Source organism: Enhydra lutris, unplaced genomic scaffold (assembly GCF_002288905.1).
Source record: "Enhydra lutris kenyoni isolate GAN:26980312 unplaced genomic scaffold, ASM228890v2 scaffoldscaffold2, whole genome shotgun sequence".
NCBI classification, from domain to species: Eukaryota; Metazoa; Chordata; class Mammalia; order Carnivora; family Mustelidae; genus Enhydra; species Enhydra lutris.
The window spans coordinates 18540228-18563160 of NW_019154086.1; the positions used below are offsets into that span (position 1 = coordinate 18540228).

At 40.2% G+C, this 22933-nt stretch overlaps 1 protein-coding gene across 1 annotated transcript in view; it reads right to left on the minus strand.

Annotated features, from left to right (window-relative positions):
- The window catches only part of LOC111150836 (fibronectin type III domain containing 3B), a 343921-nt gene that overhangs the window by 121019 nt on the left and 199969 nt on the right, over positions 1-22933 (minus strand). The window contains exons 5-6 of the mRNA XM_022508466.1: positions 19361-19604; positions 15054-15341 (exon numbers count right to left, since the gene is read on the minus strand). Coding sequence (XP_022364174.1) covers positions 15054-15341; positions 19361-19604 — 532 coding nt within the window. The remainder of the gene's footprint in view (positions 1-15053; positions 15342-19360; positions 19605-22933) is intronic.

Sequence of the window (22933 nt, forward strand, 5' to 3'; positions counted from 1 at the left end):
TTGTTTTTGACCAAAAAAAAAAAAAAGCAAAACAAAACAAAACCCAAAATCCAGTTTCCTATGATCTATTCAGTATTTGAATGAACTCTGCAGATAGTTCTGAGCCTCACTGTAAGTGTCAGGCTCTCCTCACACACCAAACCTTTCCCGGACTATGAACAGCAGCCATCTGGACACATCTTCCCTTAGCCTCTTACTCGGGGCTAGTCACTCACTGGGGAGATTATTGAAGAACAAGGACAAAAGGGGTGAGCAGAAATGAAACAGTGAAATAAGGGGACACAGCTAATCAACCATGTGGATCACACTCCTGTAAAGAAGGACCATGAACTTAAACTGAAGGGCTGTCTTTATCGTTTTCTGCAGAACTCTATGAGCTTGAAACCTAGTCTTAAAATAAGTGCAAGTGTTGAACTTTACTTCTTCAAAAGTAAATGGGTGAAGAGCTTTGATAAAAATCAAGTACGAGAAACATTCTTCTATTTCCTTGAAAGCAAAACAAAATGAAAATACCCCAGCTGTAAATGAGCAAATGAATGAATAAAAAGTTCGGAATTTTAAAAGTATCAGTGATGATAAATACAGCAGGTCAAGGAAGGCAGGTTTACAGAGTAGGGGGAATAAATGAATTCACAGAATTTAAAAATGCAAGGAATAAAGTATGAAGTAGGAGAGAAAGAGAAGAACATTTGAGAATCCTAATTTCGGGTATAAAATATCCCACAGATTATTGAGTGCAGAAAACCAAAGTTCTGAAAGCTTACCTAGGGAGGCTAATGTGTAAAAGAGGGCTCAAGTGTCTCCCATTCCAACTATGGACTGCGGGAACAAAAGCATGCTAACCAACTGGCCTTCAATGATTTAGAGAAATGATGCAGCAAACAGGCACATATACACAGCAGAATCATGCAAATCCAACAGGCAGTCTGATTCTACAACACATGTAGCTTTACTACCTAAAACAGAACCTGTCTTTGTAAAACACCAACACAGTAGTTACTTAACAAACTTAATAGAGATGATCTTCTAGAGGGTGTTGAATCCACTGAATCCAGAGGAATCAAAGGAGAGTAATACTTCATGGACACAGAAACCTTCAAGGAAATGAAAACACGGCTTCTTTTTCTTTTTCCTTTTTAAGATTTTATTTATTTATTTGACAGAGAGCACAAGCTCAGGGAACAGCAGGCAAAGAGGGAGGAAGAAGCAGCCTCCCTACTGAGCAGGGAGCCTGATTGGGGCTTGACCCCAGGACCCCGGGACGCTTAACCAACTGAGCCACCCAGGCACCTGAAAACATAGTTTCAAATTGAAAACTGTCTGCAGGGATGCTTGGGTGGCTCAGTCATTAAGCGTCTGCCTTCAACTCAGGTCAGGATCCCAGTGTCCTGGGATAGGTCCCCCTGCTCTGTGGGAAGCCTGCTTCTCCCTCTCCCACTCCCCCTGCTTGTGTTCCCTCTCTAGTTGTCTCTCTGTCAAAAAATAAATAAAATTTTAAAAAACAAAAACAAAAAACTTGATAGCTGAAGAATTAAGGTACTAATAACCATTTTTTATTTCAGTAACACATGATTTTTAACCAGTTTTCAAGAGATGCTGATATCTTACAGAGTTCCTTGGAACAACATTCCACCAAAATATAAATCTTTGAGAAAGATTAAATTTTTTTTTAATGTGCTTGGCAAAATACTTAGTTTTGAGGAACTCAAATATGGCAATTTCTCCATCCCTCTTGGTTTGAAGGATTTTGCTGTACCATAGAATCACATGTGTCTTTTCAAATAACAGGGAAAAAGAGGTTAATGTAAATTCACTGTGTGAAGTAAAACTAGCATTAATAGGGGCGCCTGGGTGGCTCAGTGGGTTAAGCCGCTGCCTTCGGCTCAGGTCATGATCTCAGGGTCCTGGGATCCAGCCCCACATCAGGCTCTCTGCTCAGCGGGGAGCCTGCTTCCTCCTCTCTCTCTGCCTGCCTCTCTGCCTGCTTGTGATCTCTCTCTGTCAAATAAATAAATAAAATCTTAAAAAAAAAAAACTAGCATTAATAAATGCATTTCTGAAAATTAAAACAACAACAACTGTTGGTAGACCTAACTCTCCCCTCTTACTGTCTCATGTTGCTTTCATGGGGGATAATTCTAATAAGCCTAGAAAGCAAAATTTGATCATTTCATAGAAATGCCATCCATACTCTTTCCTATTATATAGAAAGGTAAGTAAGAGGGAACTTCATTCAGAAAAAAACAGCTGCATTTTAAAGTCACCTCAGTTTGTAATAGGACCTGAAAGTAATCACACCGTCTTCAATGAAAGCTGGCTACTTTTTTTTTTTTTAAAGATTTTATTTATTTATTTGACAGAGAGAGAGATCACAAGTTGGCAGAGAGGAAGGCAGAGAGAGAGGGGGAAGCAGGCTCCCCGCTGAGCAGAGAGCCTGATGTGGGGCTCGATCCTAAGACCCGGAGATCATGACCTGAGCCGAAGGCAGAGGCTTAACCCACTGAGCGACTCAGGTGCCCCGAAAGCTGGCTACTTTTAACAAAAGTACAATGACCCAAGGGTAAAGATGAATCCCTGTTAGTTTTTAACTAAAACCAAAAAAGGGAAAATTTCTAACTTTCCAGTTTTTAAGCACATCAAACTTTTATAATATCACTTTAACTATTGGTAGTATCACTTTAACTACTGGTCACTATTCAAAAACCTACTACCTCAATATAATGGACCACTAACTCCTTTCAAACTTCTACACAGAAGACTCCATTTTGGGGTGCTGGGTGGCTCAGTCTGTTGGACAACTGCCTTCGGCTCAGGTCATGATCCCAGGGTCCTAGGATCGAGCCCCGCATTGGGCTCCCTGCTCAGCAGGAAGTCTGCTTCCCCCTCTCTCTCTCTCTCCCTCTGCCTGCTGCTCCCCCTGCTTGTGTGCACGCACTCAATAATAAATAAATAAAAAACCTTAAAAAAAAAAAAAAAGACTGCATTTTTATTTGGCTTATTAAACCCAGGTGCTCTGGCAGGAGATGCTCTGATCTAGCACAGGAGAAAGGTCCAAGCATGAGGAAAGCCCAGAAAGGAAAAAGAGTTTTATTCACATGGAAATCTGTTCAAAGTGCAGCCGCTAATAAAATGGCTCAAGGACCACAAAGAAGCAAAGAGGCTCCCCCTCCACCCTACTCCGCTGGAAACTATTCACCACATGAGAGGAATGGAAGGTGCTGAAATGCAAACATGAGGCCCCTCTGATCTTCTCTCATTTTTTCCCAAATTAATGTTACTGCACATTCCATCTAATCGTCCCTGTCTACTGTGTTTGCCCCTTTCATTCTCCTTGTTCTCCTACTTCTAGGGCTTCCTTTTATTTCACTGTGTCCCTCCCCCGAAAGCCCTTCTCATTTCTCTCTGCCTCCTGATTTTCCGCAATCTCCCTAAACCATCACAATTCCCTTCTGTGCCTGGAATAAATCATCCCTGCCACTATTACCTGGTCTTTCCTGCCCTTTTCTGAGCAGAACACCTATGTGGAAAGCCCCATTCTTGTGATAAAGCTGGCAAGGAGTTAAGATCTTGGAAGGTAGTTTTTTTGAAATGCCAATTCAGCACTAGAGGGGTGGCAGGGAGAGGAAATTTTATAATCAACTGCAGAGACATTTATACTGTTTATTTTATAAATCCCAAATCACAAGCACTAAGCTGGTATCACCATTGTTTCCCCTGGACGGGTCCTATTTCACACTTGTGTTCTCCACCCATTTCTTAATAGAATTTCAGGGTCTTTTTAAAGCACCCAAAATTGGAAGAGGGCAATACACTCTGTGACACTGTGGTGTGTTTGTGGTGTGTGGTATGTCTGATAATGTGGCAAATTAAATTAAACTAGGCTGGTCATGGCAGAAAAGATGACCTTTTCTGACTACAACTGTCACGTCATAAGGCACTGAGCCCACAAAACCCTGCCTCTTCATACAGCAGCGATAAAGAGGGATCCCGGAGGACCCTTCCACAGAAGATCCAGTGACATGATCTATGTTGACGTAGCTGGAAAGTTGCCCCAACTCCATCACAAACGGTGAGAATATTTTGGATGAGGTATTAATAGGATCAGTCTGTGGTTCCACATACCATGCGGCAGCCAGCCCCCATGATGCTGTCCTCTACTCCCCTGCCCCATGACCATCTTCTCTAAATTCATACCTCAGTGCCTTCTGTGCTGTATCAACAGACACAATGTATGACCAACAGGATATGAGCAACGGGATGTGGAAGTGATGGCTGTACGGCTTCTGGGGCGTAAGGAAAAACTGTGAAAGATGATGAAATGTAGTGGGTTTCCTTGTTGGCTTACCCACTTGCGTCAACTAACTGTCCTACAGCAAGTAGCTCAGCAGTGGCAAAATAAATACAGACAAGCTGTTGTTCGCCCAAATCAACTCCAGTTAAGCTCTTTGCTTTTTCCCCCCGCAACACCAGCAAAGTAATCTAAAGCAGTCAAGAGGTTGAGGAGGTTCGGACAGGGAACCAAGCTGACCCAGCACGCTCTCCTCCTCGATCTCAGAAGGGAATCCTGGCCAGAGGAGGCAGAAAAAAGATGAGGAGGGAGGGCTGAATTTCACTCTTGCTCAGGATTCTTCAGGTTGTCTATGGGTAGCAACAGCGAAGAGAATTTTGTGGGGGGAGCCCAGACTCTCCACAGAAACCTCTCGGATCTCAAGTCCTTGGCGGTCAAGGACTCAGCACTGACCCCGACTGCAGGATGCCTCACCCCTTGGCACTCCGAGGGGCACGCTCCCGGGCTGCTGGGGTTCTGCTAATGTGGCCCACAGGAGGCAGTTCTCATAAGCAGAAAAATGTCATGGTCGTTCTTCACCCATGCTCTGTAACATTTCTAAAGCATTCAGCGTCTGAAATCGGATGGAGAGTTCCCAACAGACTCTGAAATGAGTGCTGTTAGTTACCCCCATTTTATATGCCTGTGAAGAAACGGAAGCTTTGAGGGATGACTATCTTGCCCAAAGGCACACAGCTCTCAAGTGGCCGAGTTGGGACAAAACCAGGAATGGCAGGGTCCCAGCTAGTAAGTCATTCTGCTTCTAAGTCGGGCACATATCTGATGATGACCTCTGACCCCGGTAAATTCAGAATTCAACTCAGCTAAATGAGAGAACAGCATATAAAAGTTTCAATTCAATAAAATTGAAGGTTACATATATACCAGAAACAAACCATGTCATCACTTATACCTGCTGTTTAAAGGGTTCTTTGGAATGCCATATATTTTACCAACACGGGTTCTGATGTCATCTAAATGCCGCTACGACCAGTTCCCAAAAAAGTAAAAAGGCAGAGAAAATAACATGGGTGCATGGAGTTAAGTACTACATATGGTAGAGACTAATCAAAATTCTGCCCTCAGTCTTCGGGTGAACATCCGTTTCAAAAGAAAACTCAAAGAATGCTTTCACACGTTATCTTTTTACACACAGGGGAAAAATGTGAAACTTCAAGTATGATTTACTGGGTTAAGACTCCTTCAATTGCCAGGACAAAAATACCTCATCCTGTCCCTGCAAAGAACCAGGTCCTTAACATCTTTAAAACATTCCAGACTGCAGGAACAATGAGGACTAGGGGGAGGAAGAGGGCAAAAGGCGGAGAGATAAGCGATGGGACTTGATAAAGACACACCTACACATTCTATTCATTAGCAACAACTTGGGCCACCCTAGTTTCCTCCTCGTGGAGCCACACTCGGGCCTCTGCACCAGAAAAGTCAGTTAACGCCTGTGTAAGAGGGGGGAAAAAGCAAACAGGAATCTTAACAGAAAAGAGAGTTGTCGTCCTCAGATTTCTCCAACTCAGGCCTTCAGAGGATAATGCCCAGGTCGGAAAGCACATGTCAACAAACAGCACATTCCTTCTGAAAACAGCCTTCTATCCCCAGGCTTGTCTCCTCTGCCATCCCACACGTAGGCAGCTGTTGCAGGAAGTCGGCTCCAGACCTCCATCATCATCACTCAGAGGCCTCCAAAACCAGAGAACGGATCTGGCAGCCCACATTTGAAATGGAAAAGAGGGTGTTAACTGCCCAGTTTCCTGCTAGAAGGAATGTCTCTTGCATTTTGAGCCAGGGGTCCACATATCTATCGTCCTTTAAAAAAAAAAAAATGAAGCTATGTAGGCTTGCTTGGACTATTTTCACTTTCAGACTGTACTTGGCAGAAAGATGGGTGAATTCCACTGACCTGAGCTCACTTTTAATTTTTTTCATGTTTTCTTGATATTTTTGCCATGCTGAGGAATCTTCCACAGCTACAAACAAGTGAAAACACATAGGATTTATCTGCGACGACAGACCTGAGAGATGGTGCACTGATGGGAATCCATCTAGAGGCTGCAGGTTTTCAAGTTGCAGCGTGGGAAGCACACAGTACAGGAGCAAGGAGAAACCCCAGAGCCCTGCCACAACCAGACTCTCTTCCCACACACCCAGTCTAAGCAGGCCTTGGAGAATATGCATTCAGGAGACAGAAGAGCTTGCAAGTGAACGAAGCCATCAGCCACCTGCCAAGTGTGCAAGCCCCACCAAATAGCTTATTTTAAACAGAAAAAGCACCAATGTTATCTCTTAGAGGGAGCCAAGACCAGAAGAGATTCCAGAAGAAAATCTGCCTTGACTCCCAACATTCCAGACCTTATTAACATTGAGTTCCTCCTTCCAAACAAAGGGGATCACTGTCGCTGGCCCTGCACAGGTGGACGCAGCCACCCCTCCCAGAGCCCATGCCATCCTGCAGGAGGAGAAACTCCAAGGCCTCTCCAGCGTTCACAATCTCAGACCTCGAGAAGAAAACACCATCCCTGACTTACTCCTATAATTCTTATCTGCAAGAATGAATGCGCGCTCAAGCTAAGTTTGGGTAAACAGACACTGGGGTTAGATTCTGTTTCTGAGCAGTGATAGCAAAATATAAAAGAGAAAAATACATCAGGGAGGACCATCTGAGAAGGAATTAGAACACAAAAACCTGATAATAAGGGAAACTGCTAGGGTCAGAAGGCAATTTGTGATCTCCAAAGGAGAAAAGCACAAGAATAATGCTTTTGTCACCAGCTTCCAGTGTTACAGTCAGAAACTATGACTCCGTGCAGTGGAATTTCATCTAAAGTATAACTGAATCTTGGGATTGCCAGCAATTCCAAAGGTCAAAGGTCAAATGCCAAAAGTATGCTGTATCCTCGTTTTCTTCCATATTTGGAATTCTTACCATTTTGTTCCAAGTCTTTCCCACGTGGCACAGAAAGTTCTAGAATCCTCCACATCAGCTACTACCTATATATTAGTGACACAACTGGAACTCTTCCACCAATAGTACATGCTTATCATTATATCAGTACACTACAAAAGGAATATGCCTCACTTAAATCAACTGTTTTAACTTAATGCCTCCCAGAGTCTCTCCGTCTTTTTTTATTTTATTTTTTCAATTTAAATTCAATTAGTTGACATATAATGTGTTATTAGTTGCAGAGGGAGAGGTCAGTGATTCATCAGTCTTATAAAACACCCAGCGCTCATTACATCCCGCGCCCTCCTTAATGTCCATTAAAAACGCAGTTAAAAATTGCTTGGCAGTCAAAGGGCCAGAGGCTCTCAAGTGTTACTGTGCCTACTCCCCACCCAGAGAGCAGAGGGAAACCGATACGGGTGGGCCCCAGCTCCACAGGTTGTTGAAGGCTGGGAAAGATCATGAGTTTACACGGATCTCACAAGCCCCTCTGTTGCAGTGAAGCTGCGGGTCTGAGACCAAGGAGCTGGGGTCTAGAGGAGCCTCAGCTCTGGGAAAGCCTTGTGGACGCTAACAAGGACCCGGGTTCCCCGCTCCAACCACAGCAGTACCAGCTCTGTCTGCTTTCAGAATGTGTGTGTGTGTGTGTATGCACACACACGAATGCTTATAATGGTGGCATGGGAATAAGGATCTGCATTTAATTGGGATCGACACAAGAGTGTTTGAAAAAGGAGGATCTACTCATGAGTAAGATTTTGAAAATCACTGACCCCAATTCACCTGTTCATCTTACTAAAGGAAACCTGAGGCCTAGTGACATGACTTGTTTATCACACAATCCCAAAACATATACTATTGTATCTTAACAGTTCCACTACGGTTTTAAAATGTACAAGTAATGAGTGAGAAAGACATCTTCATTGCTGGGATAAACCTACAGATGAGGGAAAGGCAACTGCACACACGCCACACCTTCACACACAAAGTGGAGATTGTGAGTTAGCATGTCTGACGTACTCTCTTCCTGTCCTTGTCCCATCCCAGACATAGACACAGACACACACACCCATTAATTATTAAGGGCCTGCTAGGTCTTTTTCGTATTATCAGACAGCGGCTCCTCACTGAAGTTTTTCTTTTTCACTCTGGATTCACGTAATCCTTTCGGAAATAGCCTAGTAGATACCCTTTTTCTCCTTTCTGAGGATATAGAATAATGGGACTACCACTCAGACGAAAATTGTGGGATTTCAGTCTCAAACCTGGAACTGCTGGGTAACTTCCTTAATATCATATGCTTTGGTTCTAATTGAGGCTAAAAGGGAAAGAATGAAACTTCCCTCTCACTCAGGGACACACACCAGTAAGTTCTTCAGTCTCCGTGATGAAAGACAACAGGACAATTTTAACTGGGCCTTGGCCACAGAACAGTCTCAAGACCCATCCCCTGGGCAGTATTCTGCAGATGAGAACACATTTTTCCATACCACAGGATTCAGCAATTCCACTACGGAGTACTCATCCAAAGAAAACAAAAACACTAATTTGAAAAGATATATGCAGCCCTGAGTTCGCTGAACCATTATTTATAGTAGTCGTGACAAGGAAGCAACCTAAGTGATCTCTGACAGATGAACTGAAAATAGATGGTGTGTACACGTACGTACATACACACACACACACACACACACACACACACACACACACACGACTATTACTCAGCCATAAAAAAGAAGGAAATCTGGCCATCCGCAACAACATGGACGTCCCTAGAAGGTACTATGCTAACTGAAAGAAGTCAGAGGAACACAAATAAATACAGTATGATTTTACTTACATGTGGAATCTAAACAAACAAATGAACAAATAAAACCAAACAGATACAGGGGAAAGACTGGCAGCTGCCAGAGAGGAAGGGGGTTAGTTGATGGGGGAAACAGGGGAAGGGGATGTAGATGCACAGACCTCCAGTTATAAACAGTAAGTCACAGGGAGGTAGTGTGCCGCACGGGGACCATAGTCAAGAATGTTGTACTGTAAATCTGAAAGTTGCTAAGAAAGTGAATCTCAAAAGTTCTCATCAAAAGAAAAATTTTTTGGTCACTTTGTGTGGTGACAGACAGTGTCTAGACTGAGTGTCACGATCATTTAGCAAAGTATACACATGTCCAGGAACGCAGGGTATAGCTGTCAAAGTGTAATGTGGTCTGAGCAGAAGGAAGGCACTTCTAGCTTACAGGGGAAGGAGCTGCAGGAAGGAAGAGCGTCAGAAGGGAGGAAGGAGGGTCACTGCATAGGAGGATAGAGAGACACCGGTTTAGAGAGGGGGTTGTCCTGGATGAAAGGTGATCCTAAGATGACACGAGGGAGAGAGCAAAAATATTCAAGTAAAAAGGGGGAACGTTATCCTGAGGTGTTAAGAACTGAACTAGGCTACTTTTAATATTTAATAAAGAGAATTACAATACCCATTTTACAGATGATACAGAGGTTCAGAGAATACTAAAAGCAAATAGTTAGCAAGTGACAAAGCCAGATCAATTCTAAGCCAAGGAAGCCTGCTAACAAAGTCCGAACCATTCTGTGCCCCCAACACACAATTAAACTCCAGGTAGTACAAAGAAACATGAGCCAACATTCCTTAGAGGGTACAATGGAACTCTATCCTCCCTAAGCTGTTTTCCTGAAGGTAACAGTAAATGAAAGGAGGGGTTGGCTGCAGAGCAGTCTCCCTAGGGGTAAAGAACTCTTCCTAGGAAGAGTAAACACCAAACAGCTACATATGTTCAAATGGAAGACCTGTTCTAGAAAACAAACCAATTAAGAATACACAATTCAGGGGCGCCTGGGTGGCTCAGTGGGTTAAGCCTCTAACTTTGGCTCAGGTCATGATCTCAGGGTCCTGGGATTGAGCCCCGCATCGGGCTCTCTGCTCAGCAGGGAGCCTGCTTCTCCCTCTCTCTCTCTGCCTGCGTCTCTGCCTACTTGTGATCTATCTCTGTCAAATAAATAATAAAAATCTTAAAAAAAAAAAAAAAAGAATACACAATTCATTCCACAAATATTTGCTGTGTACCTACTATGCGCCCGAAATAGTTCTAGGAGGTAAAAATGGAGAATTAAAGTTCCTATTTCTTACTGTACACAACTTAGTGAACCACAAGTATTGTAGCCATCCTTAATTCTAAGATAGTAGTTCTTTATTTTGGCTGACATCATTCCCAGTGGAGGACTGATAAAACAAACAAACAAGAAAACATGAAGCCAGATCAAGTGAACAGATTCTGATTTAGTAGATCTGAAAGCGAGGTTCATGGATCTATTCTGGGATTTTTGTAGGTTATTTCATTCAATCTACTATATTTTATTCAATTCTTTTCTTGTTTGTACATTGATTCATCTGCTTACTCTTTTATATTTTAGTATATGTGCTGCCGAAGCGAGCACTCTTTTATATTTTATTTTTAAACAATATCTGATTCATTTGTGGTTCTCTTCTTTGAAAATATTTACAGCTGGAAGTATAATCCTAATCCTCTTTACCTATTTTGTCCATCCCCTCCCCTTCCCTCTGGCAACCACTAGTTTGTTCTCTGTATTTAAGAGTCTATTTTTTGGTTTTTAGATTTCACATATAAGTAAAATCAAATGGTGATTTGTCTTTCTCTGTCTGACTTATTTCACTTAGCATAATACCCACTCTAAGTCCATCCATATTGTTGCAAGTGGCAAGATCTCATTCTTTTTTATGGCTGAATAATATTCCATTTTATATACATATATCACTCTTCTTTAGATTTCTCTACTCACGCCTCTATCAGTGGATATCTGGGTTGCTTCCATATCTTGGCTAATGTCAATAATACTGCAATAAATACAGGGGTACATATCTTCTTGAATTAGTGTTTTTCTTTGGGTAAATAACCCAAGTGAAATCACTGGATCATATGGTAGTTATAGTTTTAATTTTCTGAGGAACCTCCATATTGTTTTCCCTAGTGGCTACACCAGTTCATATTCCCACTAACAGTGCATGAGGCTCCCTTTTCTCTACCTCCTCGCCAACACTTGTTATTTCTTGTCTTTTTGATCCTAGCCATTCTGACCGGGATGATGTGACATCTCATGGTTTTGATTTGTATTTTCCTGATGATTAATAATTATGAGCATCTGTTCATGTGCCTTTTGGCCATCTGTATGTCTTTTCTGGAAAAATGTCCATTCAGGTCCTCTACCATTAGATCTTTTCTTGGTGTTGAGTTGTAGAAGTTCTTTATATATTTTGGAGATCATCCCTTTACTGGACGTATCACTTGCAAATGTCTTCTCCTATTCAGTAAACGGCCTTTTCATTTCATTTCATTTGAATTAGTGGTTTTCTCTGGGTAAATAAAGAGCAAAAGCTCTTTATTTTTGTGTAGTCCCAATCGCTCATTTTTGTTTCTTTTTTCTCTTGCCTGAGGAGACATGTCCATAAATATGCTAAGGCCCAAATCTGTCCAACAGATTATTGCTTATGTCTTCTTTTAAGAGTATTATGATTCTGGGTCTCACATTTAAGTCTTTAATCCATTGTGAATTTATTTTTGTGTAGGGTCTAAGAAAGTGGTCCAGCTTCATCCTATCCGGTTTGCCCAGTCACATTTATAAAACAGACTATCTTTTCCTCATGTATATTCTCACCTTTTTTGTCATGGATTAATTGACCATATAACCATGGGTTTACCTTTGCACTATTCTGTTGCACTAATCTATGTATCTGTTTTCCTGCCAGTACCAGATTGTTCTGATTGCTCCAGCACTGCAGTATATCTTGAAATCTGGGATGGTGATATACTCAACTTTGTTGTCCTTTCTCAAGACTGTTCTGACTATTCGAGGTCTTTTGTGGTTCCACACAAATGTCTGAATCATTCATTCTGGTTTCTGTGAAAAATGTTATTGGTATTTTGATAGGGATTGCACTGAATCTATAGACTGCTTTGGATAGTATGGACATTTTAACAATATTAATTCTTCTGATCCATGAGCATAGAATATCTTTCCATTTGTCTGTGTCCTCTTCAAATCCTTTCAACAATGTCTTAGTTTTCAGAACACAGGTCGTTTACCTCACTGGAACGTGGTTGTTTCAGATTGGCATGTTCCATTCAGTAATATGCATTTAAGGTGGTTTTACCCCTTTTTATACTTTAACAACACTGGGTAATATTCCATTGTCTGCATATAGCACAGCTTGTTTACTTACTGGAGGACATCTAGATTGCTTCCAAGTTTTGGTAATTATGAATACAGCTGCTATAAACACTTGTGTGTAGATTTTTTGTCAGGACCTAAGTTTTCATTTAGGAAAATGAATACTTAGTTTTTAAATCCAACATGTAAACCCCTCAGATCCTTATTGAGATGAGGCAGAAACCATTAATACTCTGATTCTTTATTTCGTGGCTCAACCACGTGGAGAACTACACTTTGAGTGGTTTTGAGGAGGTAAATAATGCAATGAGAAAAGGAGCAATAGACCGAATTCAGACTAAAGCAGAGATATTCAATTTTTTCTATTTTTTCATGGCAAAACACACACATTCCTATAAGTGCACAGGAGAGTGATCTCACTGTTACTATCAGATTCGCCATCACCATTATCATAATCATGTTTTCTACACAACAGTGAAGAGCTTAAGGTGCTCAAAATAATTATACTCTCATTCATTACGTAAGAGGCCAAAATGTTTGTAAATATATAGATGTTAGCAAACATTTCAGTACAGATTTCAGTGCAAATCCCTATCGTCTCTTAAAACTGTGAGTATATTAAAAAATAAAGCAGCTTACACATTTAGACATGTAATATAGAATAACTATACAGATAAGAAAGATACTTGTTTTTGCTATACTTAATCCATAATTACCTTAGTTTTATTTGCTAACTTTGACCCTGATTCATCTTAATTTCCTTCCTTTATCTTTCTGCTCCTTTGATTTATTCTGACGCTATTATATATATCTATGTCATCTGTCTGAAATCTTTGTTGGCGCAAGACAGACAGTATTAGAGAATAAATCAAATAATCGAGGTAGTTCAAACCTCATTAAGCTCTCCGAAAACTGCTTCTACATTCCTTTTCTCTTTTTTACAAACTAAAATTCTCCTTAGAAAAACTAATTTCTAATTTTTTGGTGTGAATTCCTTTTCATACCCATTGTTAAAAAGTCTAACATTGCTAGTAATCTAATTTCAAACTGAGAGTCTGTATTACCAGCTGACTAAAAATAACGTTAAAAAATAGCAAAAATAGCACTATACCTAAAAAACTACTTAAAGGTCTCTTAAACTTTGGGTCTCTTTTATATACTTGTTTACACTTTGTATAATAAGAACTTGGAAAAATATAGAAAAGGATAAGGAACAAAATTAAAGGAATCTAAAATATATTTTACTCAGAGAAATTTCTGGTCACTTTTGACTGTATCTTGCTATTCCTCTTTTTAATGCTACAATTCACTCATAAATAAAGTGGGGGGAAAGGATGAAGCCAATGGCTGGTTCTACCTCAGTTTCCTCAGCCCCAAAAGAGTCCAGTCTTCTCTACGCAATCAAACATAAAACAACTTCTGTCTCTGTCATTCACAAACACATCTCACATACACAGTCCCTGTTCCTATCTGGATGAGGTCTGATAAGACAAAGGAGTATGACTGCTATAAACTCGTCTTATCCTGTCTTTTCTAGATGCTCATGTCTTTATATATTTATATTTGTAAACTCACCTCACTTTTCAAAATGTTACCTTATTCTACTTCAATTAAGTCAGCCTTCTCCACACGCCTGTATCAAAAGGCTGTTTTTAACTCCGATGGCATTGAAATAGGCAGTTTCTAAATCTTGGCTAAAAACTTGATTTAAGGGGCGCCTGGGTGGCTCAGTGGGTTAAAGCCTCTGTCTTTGGCTCAGGTCATGATCCCAAGGTCCTGGGATCGAGGCCCGCTTCCGGCTCTCTGCTCAGCAGGGAGCCTGCTTCCGCCCACCCCCCACACCCCCCTTCCACCTGTCTCTCTGCCTACTTGTGATCTCTGTCAAATAAGAAAATAAAATCTTTAAAAAAAAAAAAACCTTAAAGTACATATACCTGCTTCCCCAAATTAACCAATCTATAGCCATAAGACTCATCTACAAAAAAAGCACATGCCCTTTGGAGCTGATGTCTCATATACAGTGACCATATTTCTTTCACCTCAGTCTTGAGCAATGAATACTTCATTCAGAATGCAAAGGTGGCGTTAAGCAAGAACTGATGCCTGAAAGTAAGCAGAAATAGCAGAAATATATTCCTATTCCACAATGATACATTTCACTACAGAACCAAGTAATTACATCTGGTTTGATGAGGTGTAATTATTTTCACTGTTAAACTAGCCCTGTACTTCTTAGAAAGACTCTTTGGATCTCCTCCCTGCCTGTCTATTTGGAGTGAAAACAACAGGAAGTGGGCTAATGTGAAAAGCCACTCGCTCGGATACTTGTTTTTGAGCTTATGTAAAACGTCACATGGCACTTGTGACCCAAGGATATTTCTGCCATAAACTATTAATAAAAATAGAGGATACAATATTCAGCTCTTCCTCGGAAAACGATCAGAAGTTCTAACCAGCCATCCCTATAAGACCAGTGGCCGTGAAATAACACTGTTAGGTATAAGATGTTTCTTTTAGGATGTCCGGCTCCATGGATCACTTCTTACAGCAAACATCTCTGCCCATTACCTTGCAAATCAGAATCAGTTGACTTTGGACTGCTCCTGGCCCTCCGCTCCGTTTTCTTAATTCCTGGGCCGCCCCCGCTGCCTCCACTGCCTCCACTGCCTCCAGCGCTGTGGCCCTTCCCATAGCCGTTGTACACGGGTGTGCAGTTGCTTTTGTAGATAGAAGACGGGGGACTGTTGAGGCGGTTCTGGCGGTCAATCTGGCGGTCTTTCAGTTTTTTGTGCGGAGGCTTGCTGTACTGGTCTTCCCGGGTAATGTAGCTTGACATTCCATAGAGCGGTATGATTTCTGAAACGGAGGATTATGACAAACACACACTCAGTCTACATTTTATGTATGTATTTAGTTAGTTTTGTTTTGTTTTATTTACTTGTCAGAGAAAGAGTGTGCAAGCACAAGCAGGGGGAGTGGCAGGCAGAGGGAGAAGCAGACTCTGCTGAGCAGGGAGCCCCATGCAGGAGACATCACAGGACCCTGGAATGTCACCTGAGCAGAAGGCAGAAACTTAACCAACTGAGCCATCCAGGCGCCCCAGTCTACATTTTCAGTAAGAAATTTTAAATGGTCAAAAGACCTGGCTCCTGAAGAAGGAGTTTAAAAAACTACTAAATATTTTTAATTTTACATATATATAGAATACATGTTTAAATTGTTCCCATTCATTTTGAACCAACTGAAGGAATGATCATTAAAAACTGTATTGTGTGAAAGAACAAATAAAACAACTGTAGTGCATTTTCATGAATGTTCCAAAAATTATGGAAAATACTGAAGACAAGGTTACTGTCCCTGAAGAGTTCATATTCTAGTTGAATTTATATATAAATTTGATTTTGTTGTCAAAAATCACTGTCAAATGTTTTTTAACCACAATATATCGAAAACAAATCAGAAAAAAACAAAACAGCCCCATAAACGTGTCCTTAGAATCAAGACACTTAAAACTATACTCATCGTTATAAACGAAATAGCATTTCTTCTGAAAAGTGTATAACATATCGCTTCTCGGCCTTTTGGCTAAGATCAAGTGAAAAGTGTATAACAACCAGAATCTAAGGAGTTGTTTATGGCATGTGAAAAAAGCCAACTTCTGAATAAAACTTACTAACATGATGAGATGAAAAATTTAACTAAAAATAATCAAAGCTCAGAGAATCAGGGGAAATGTTCAAAGAGAAACAGCAGGAGTAAACATAAGCCATCTCTGCAACCTGGTGCCTCACGTAGTAAGCTGTGGTCTCAAGCGTCTATTTTGGAGTAATCTAGAGGCAAGATAAACTGACTAGTAGAATGTCACCTGGCTTCATTATGTAGATTTTTTTTTTTTTTTTAAAGATTTATGAGAGAGAGAGAGAAGGAGGGAGCACAAGTAGGTGGAGGAAGAAAGGGAGAAGCAGACCTCCAGCTGAGCAGGAAGCCCAATGCAGGACTGGATCCCAGGATCCTCGGATCCTGAACTGAGCCAAAGGCAGACAGACACTTAAGCAACTGAGCCCTTCAGGAGTCCCTATTATGTAGATTTTTAAGTGGCTCCAAAAAAAACAATGGGAGCTTACAAAACAATTTCTGATCTTAGGGGAAAACATTTATTTTAAATTAAAAGATGTTAAAATAAATTAAAAATTGTATTTAGACATTAATAAAAATGACAATATATAACACAGAGATTGGGTCCTTAAGTGTTAATAAGAAAAAAGGGCCCCCATACGCATAGAATGACCAAGTAAGTTAGCATTCCAAGCTGAATACTTCTGAGAGTGAAAAGGTAGCATTCCTATCCTGTCTCTGGACAAGAGACCTAAATGGGGCCTGTTTTAAGCATACCAGGAATGCACATTCCCCTTACTTAACATAACTGACCTTTCAACTGATCAATGGTAAAGCTCCACTTTTCTTTCTGTTCATATAGCTTAGAGAAGATCTTTAAAAAGCAAATCTTCACAAGGTAACCAAACTGCACTAAAGAATGTGAAAACACAAATGCAATTTGATTCAGAGCCTATGCCCAGGGTGCCTGGGTGGCTCAGCTGGTTAAGCATCAGACTCTTGATTTCGGCTCTCGAGTCATGATCTCAGGGTCAAGAGATAGAGCCCCACATCAGCTCCTGACTCAGAGGGGAGTCTGCTTGAGAGTCCTTCTCTTTGCCCGCCCCCAACCCCGGGCTCATGCTCCCTCTCTTGTTCTAAGAGCCTATGTCCAATTAAATCATACCCAAATATACAAAAGGATATTAATTGTTTTAAATATCACAATGCGTTATACTTGAAATTTAAGATATTCACCATGGACACTAATATAATAATCTTTTAAAACATGTTGAAACTTTACTCCTCCGGTATGGGAAATTAAATGTTTTAAGTTGTTTTTAGATACGTACACCGGGAAGTAAGGTAAAGGATATATATAGGGCTTTTTAACTATAAAACAAAAGGATTTTGTTTTTTGCTTTCTTTAATTTGAAATCAATGAGGCACTTTCATTTTTACATTATTACACCATGTTATTACAATGAAAATAAACCAAAATACCCTCTGAAAGAAAAACACTTTTCTTCTTAATTCTAATGACCATTTAAATCTACTGCTGTCTAAAATTGAAGAGGACATCATTTACAAAAGGTAACTACGTGGCTTCCTACTAACACACTGTGTAAGGCACTCTTCATCAAGCAATTAGCCAGTCGCCAAGGCTTTTAGTCATTAAGCTCAGACCAAATCAGAAAACTCTGACAATAATCAAATATTTCATGTGCCTTGTGTCAAAGCACTGAATACTTTCTTAAAAATGACAGTTAATTATTTTTTTCAGATTTTATCCAAATGCTTTCATGGCATTTCCTCACTCTGGGGGGGTTAAGTCATTAGGCAGGAAGATTTTATCAATACAAAGTTATCAATGCCATCATTTCTCCATGCCCTGCTATGATAGCGCTTGATTCTTCTGAATTTTGTATTTCTAAGTACTAAATTTCTAACTACTAAAACAAACAAAAAACCAAAACAACAAACTCAAATTCTATCCCTAAGTTGGAAGAGGATGTTCCACTTAAAATAACCATCTCAAATTTTTATTTTGTTAGGAAAAAAAATTACGATATGAGTTAAGCATACAGGGGGAAAAATATATATACATACATAATTGATAAGTGAAGTTTACAGTAAGTTGCTATTCCTGCTATACAGCAGGAATTCTCGTATTTGAACCAATAGAAAGAAATGTTTGAAGTGATAAAATGCTTCAATTCATATAAGAAAATCACTTTGCAAAGCTTTAGACATCTTAGCTATTAAAGTCTGATTTTGGGGGGACACCTGGGTGGCTTAGTTGGTTAAGCATCTGCCTTCAGCTCAGGTCATGATCTCGGGGTCCTGGGATGGAGTGCGGCTTTGAGCTCCCTGCTCAGTGGGGAGCCTGCTTATCTCTTCCCTCTCCCTCTGCTGCTTCCCCTGACTGTGCTCTCTCTCTCTCTGCCAAATAAATAAAATCTTAAAAAAAAAAAAAAAAGTCTGATTTTTTACCCTCACGTATCTGGTTTCTTAGTATCCATTTTGATAGAAAAAGGCTTTAGACTCAACCAACACCAAGGCCCAAACTAGAAAGACATAATGTCTGAGACTCTTTCATGTTGAGGTGAGTACTTGGCTACTAAACAGTGAAATTGGTTGAAGTAAAAACAGGCTTCAGGAGGACCCTATAGAGGAGATTCTGAGTTCTACTAAGATTGCCAACACAGGGCATCTGGGAAACTGAGTCCTCTATCTGAGTTTTCTGATTTGGTCTAAGCTTAATGACTAAAAGCCTTGGTGATTGGCTAATTGCTTGATGAAGAGTGCCTTACACAGTGTGTTAGTAGGAAGCCACGTAGTTGCCTTTTGTGCAACTGGGCACAAAACGCTTAATTTTCCTTCTGCTGCTAGGCCATATGGATGCCTAGACAACAATGTCCCACAGTTCCATCTCAGGCCACTGTCACAGAAAAATATGAAAATGGGACACAGGAACATAATGCTACATCACTCACTTCTTACTACGGTAAGAAGTAGCTATCCCACTCCCTTCACTTTTTGCAGTGGCTGGAACAGGGGGCAGAATCTTGGAAAACACAAAGACCTGAAACCCACAAAGGAATCTTTGCAAGATGCACTTCAAGACAAAGGAAGCTAGGAATTTCTTGTGAGCTTTCTACAGCCAGTAGATCCCCTACCAGGCTCACTGCAGGAGAAACAAAGGCTCCATGGTTCTCCTAAGCTACTTCCGAGTTGTAACCAGTTTCAACAGCTCCCAATGCCAGCAATAATCTACTCACCTTGCTCACCGTATATTGTAGGGGGAATATGGTGCTGAGGAAAAAACTGAGGCGGCATATCTCCAGGTCCAGTAACAGGTGGGTAGTAAGCCGTGTGTGAGTTATGAATAAAATGGGGGTGGTGAGTCAGGTAGGGGGGCAGGTGGTGGGTTGGAGACATGGCTGAGGGATAGCTTGGGGGGTAACACTCAGGAGACTGCGGTGTGACCACCACCCGGCGGACTCCAGTATTGTCTTCAATCACCTAAAGAAAACAGCAGAAAGAAAAAGTGTCGTATATATTATCAACAAACATCTCGTGGACATATATAGTATTTAACTACTTCCCTTACTGGAATTTTTCTCTCCTCATGGAAGAAAAAAATTAGTGCATGTTGAATTCTGGTTCTCTAATTCAAACCAATTTTTAGATGCGTCTTAGAAATAATAATGTTTAACAATGAAAACTTATGAAAATAAGCTTTCATCAACCACTTGATTCCGATTACACAAAACTTTTTGGAGAGATCAATGGCTTGGTAATAAATTTCGTTTGTCTCATAAAATTTTCCAAGAAGACCTGGAAGAAGACTTCTGAAGACTTCATCCAAGACAAGTGAATTTCATGTGTGATTTAGCTGATCTGAGCAATGACTCTGAATGTAACTAATGGTTCACTGGTTTTCCAGAAAGGAGATTTCTGAGTTACATAAATGTACTTCACAGGGCAAGCTTTCCAGATGGGCTTGACAGCTTTTGACCCATTCCTGCTTTAGCATGACCGTACTATTAGTACAGGGCTTTCGGAAACAAAGAGAACATTAACTTCAGAGGCCAGGGAGTACCAAAGGTTTATTTAATTTGGGACCAAGGATAGCAGATAAAATGAGGGGATTCCAACCAATAAAAAACTCAAACAATACTCAATCAAGATGGACACCTTTGCTCCCAAGACATCCTGATGACGTAATGGGAGCTGTGAAGGGAGACACTAGGACAGGGGACCTGCTATAAGCAGAAGGAGCCCATCACCACTCTGTCCACACGTTTTTCAGAGGCTTTCTAATACCCTCAAGGAATGTAGCTAAGGCAGTATAGTAACAATGTTTACTGCCTCTCTGGCCAACTCCATGGGACCTGCTCTCAAAACAAAGGCTTTTGCTGAGATGCCAGGTAAGAAATTACACAACAGATACCCTAATTAAGAGGGAAAGCTGAGGAGCAGGGAAAGGCAGAATGAGGGATGCTTTTAGGATTTGAAAGAATTGATAGTGCTGGGATAGCTCGGAGAAAGGCCCCTGAGGTCAGGGCCCAAGAGTACACCTAGATGCCAAAGAGACCAGCTGGCCTAATCAAGTATTTAAGACAATCAGGCACACACTGGTAGGAAGCTTGCTTAAAAAAAAAAAAAAATAGTAATAATTTTAAACCACCACCACCACTACCAAAAAGCACTGAAAATTAAACTTGTATATTGAAATGGATTTCTCATTACACCTCAGGAGGCTGATTATAGGCCAAAATAAAATGACTTAATCGTGTCTAAAACATTCTAATAAAAAAATTATAATACGCTTTGTTTTAAAAAAAAAACTGTTTGATACAAAATATCAAGTTTATCAATGTTAGCCTGTACATGAGTGTATGAGTTAGGTCGCATCTGAATTAACAGCCAGTCATCTTTATGTTAAAAAAAGAAAGATTGTTATGTTTATTAATGAACCAATTAACATAATAGTTTCAGAATTAATCACTATGTTAACAGTTCATTAAGATAACAGTATTAACTCCTTAAAATGAAGATTCTGAGTCATACTCCCTCCTAAAGCTCAAGATGGGGCTTTTTATGCATTCTTTAATAAATGTAACCTCTTCTGGGTTTTGACAAGCTAATCCCATTAACCCCATTTATGAAGGCATGGCAGTTGACAGAAGGTAGATGTGAAATGATCCTTAAACTATGACATCGGAAATGCTATGTGCGTGCTAGCATCTTCTATATCATCTAAAATGCAGAGCGAGAAAAGGGCATTTGGTAATTGCAGTTTGTACAATTTTTGTGTACGTACAGATTTTTCTTACTATCTGATAGAAACACACATTATTCTATCGTCTTCCTTCTCCCCCACTCTGCCACTGGCTAGTAAGAAAAAAGTAAGGTATATTCCAGATGTTCCTCTTTCACGGAACCTCCAATTCAATCCTGTGGTAGACACCAGAAGGTTCACAGAAGCAAAGTATTTGTTTTCTTAAAACTTGCAACCTTCATTACATTCATTATTGTAACACTTCTAATGACCAACCAGCCACACAGACTCAGACAATATAGTAAAACAAGAACATGGCCCTCACTAAATATGAAGAACTCTGGGCTTGTAAACAGGAGCGTATTACAGTGAGAAGAAATTATTTTAATTTCATTATAATTTCTAACTTGCTAAAAGAAAACACTTAAAAAATGAGGTGAACAGAAAGCACTAACAAAGAAAAGAATTCTACTACAGGGAAAAAAAATCTGTAAGAGATACAGAGCTAATACATTAGCTTTTTACCAGTACATTTTGAAAGAATAAGTACTGCCACTAATTTGAAAAATTAATAACTCTGATGCATAAATTATGCTTCACGAAAAGAGAAGTTTCCAGTCAGAAAACCAAGTAGCTCTTTGAAACCACAAATGGCCTACTTATAATGAAAATTGTCTGACAGCCACATTTTTAATTATCTTAAATTATTCTGTGGTATTTGTCCATTAAAAATATTTTAAGAAATGAAATATTTTTTTAAAATATTTTATTTATTTATTTGACAGAGATCACAAGTAGGCAGAGAGGCAGGCAGAGAGAGAGGAGGAAGCAGGCTCCCCGCTGAGCAGAGAGCCTGATGTGGGGCTCGATCCGAGGACCCTGGGATCATGACCTGAGCCAAAGGCAGAGGCTTTAATCCACTGAGCCACCCAGGCACCCCCAAGAAATGAAATATTAATTCTAAAATAATGAGAAACAAAAATTTAAAAATATGCTGAATATTCTGTTCATTGTTCTTCCGTAACACAAACTGCAATATATTTATCAAATTCAGGTTTGATCTATGTCTAAGGAAATGGTGCTTATGTTCCCCCAAACAATAAGAAAATCCAAGGAGTAATAAAAATGCACAAAATAATAAGCAACTCAGGAAATCATGGTAATAGTACTCTTTGTTTAAAAATTAGGTTCCTAGGGGTGTCAGGAAAGCATCTGCCTTCAGGTTAGGTCATGATCTCAGGGTCCTGGGCTAGAGCCCAGGGTCTGGCTCCCTGCTGAGCAGGGAGTCTGCTTCTCCCTCTCCCTCCACCCCTCCCCAGCCCCTGCTCATGTGCTCGCTCTCTAATAAGTAAATAACATCTTGAAATTTAAAAAAAAAAAAAAAAAAAAAAAAGTTCATAAAGAAGTATTACTAGAGAAGAATTCAGACATTTGAAAGCATTCAGTCCAAAAATCCTGAGGCAATAGAATGTGCCTTCACAAGTGACCACTGAAAAGACAGATTCATTTGCTTTTGGGATGAATGAAATTTTGACAATATCCAGAGGCAGACAAATCACTTGTATTC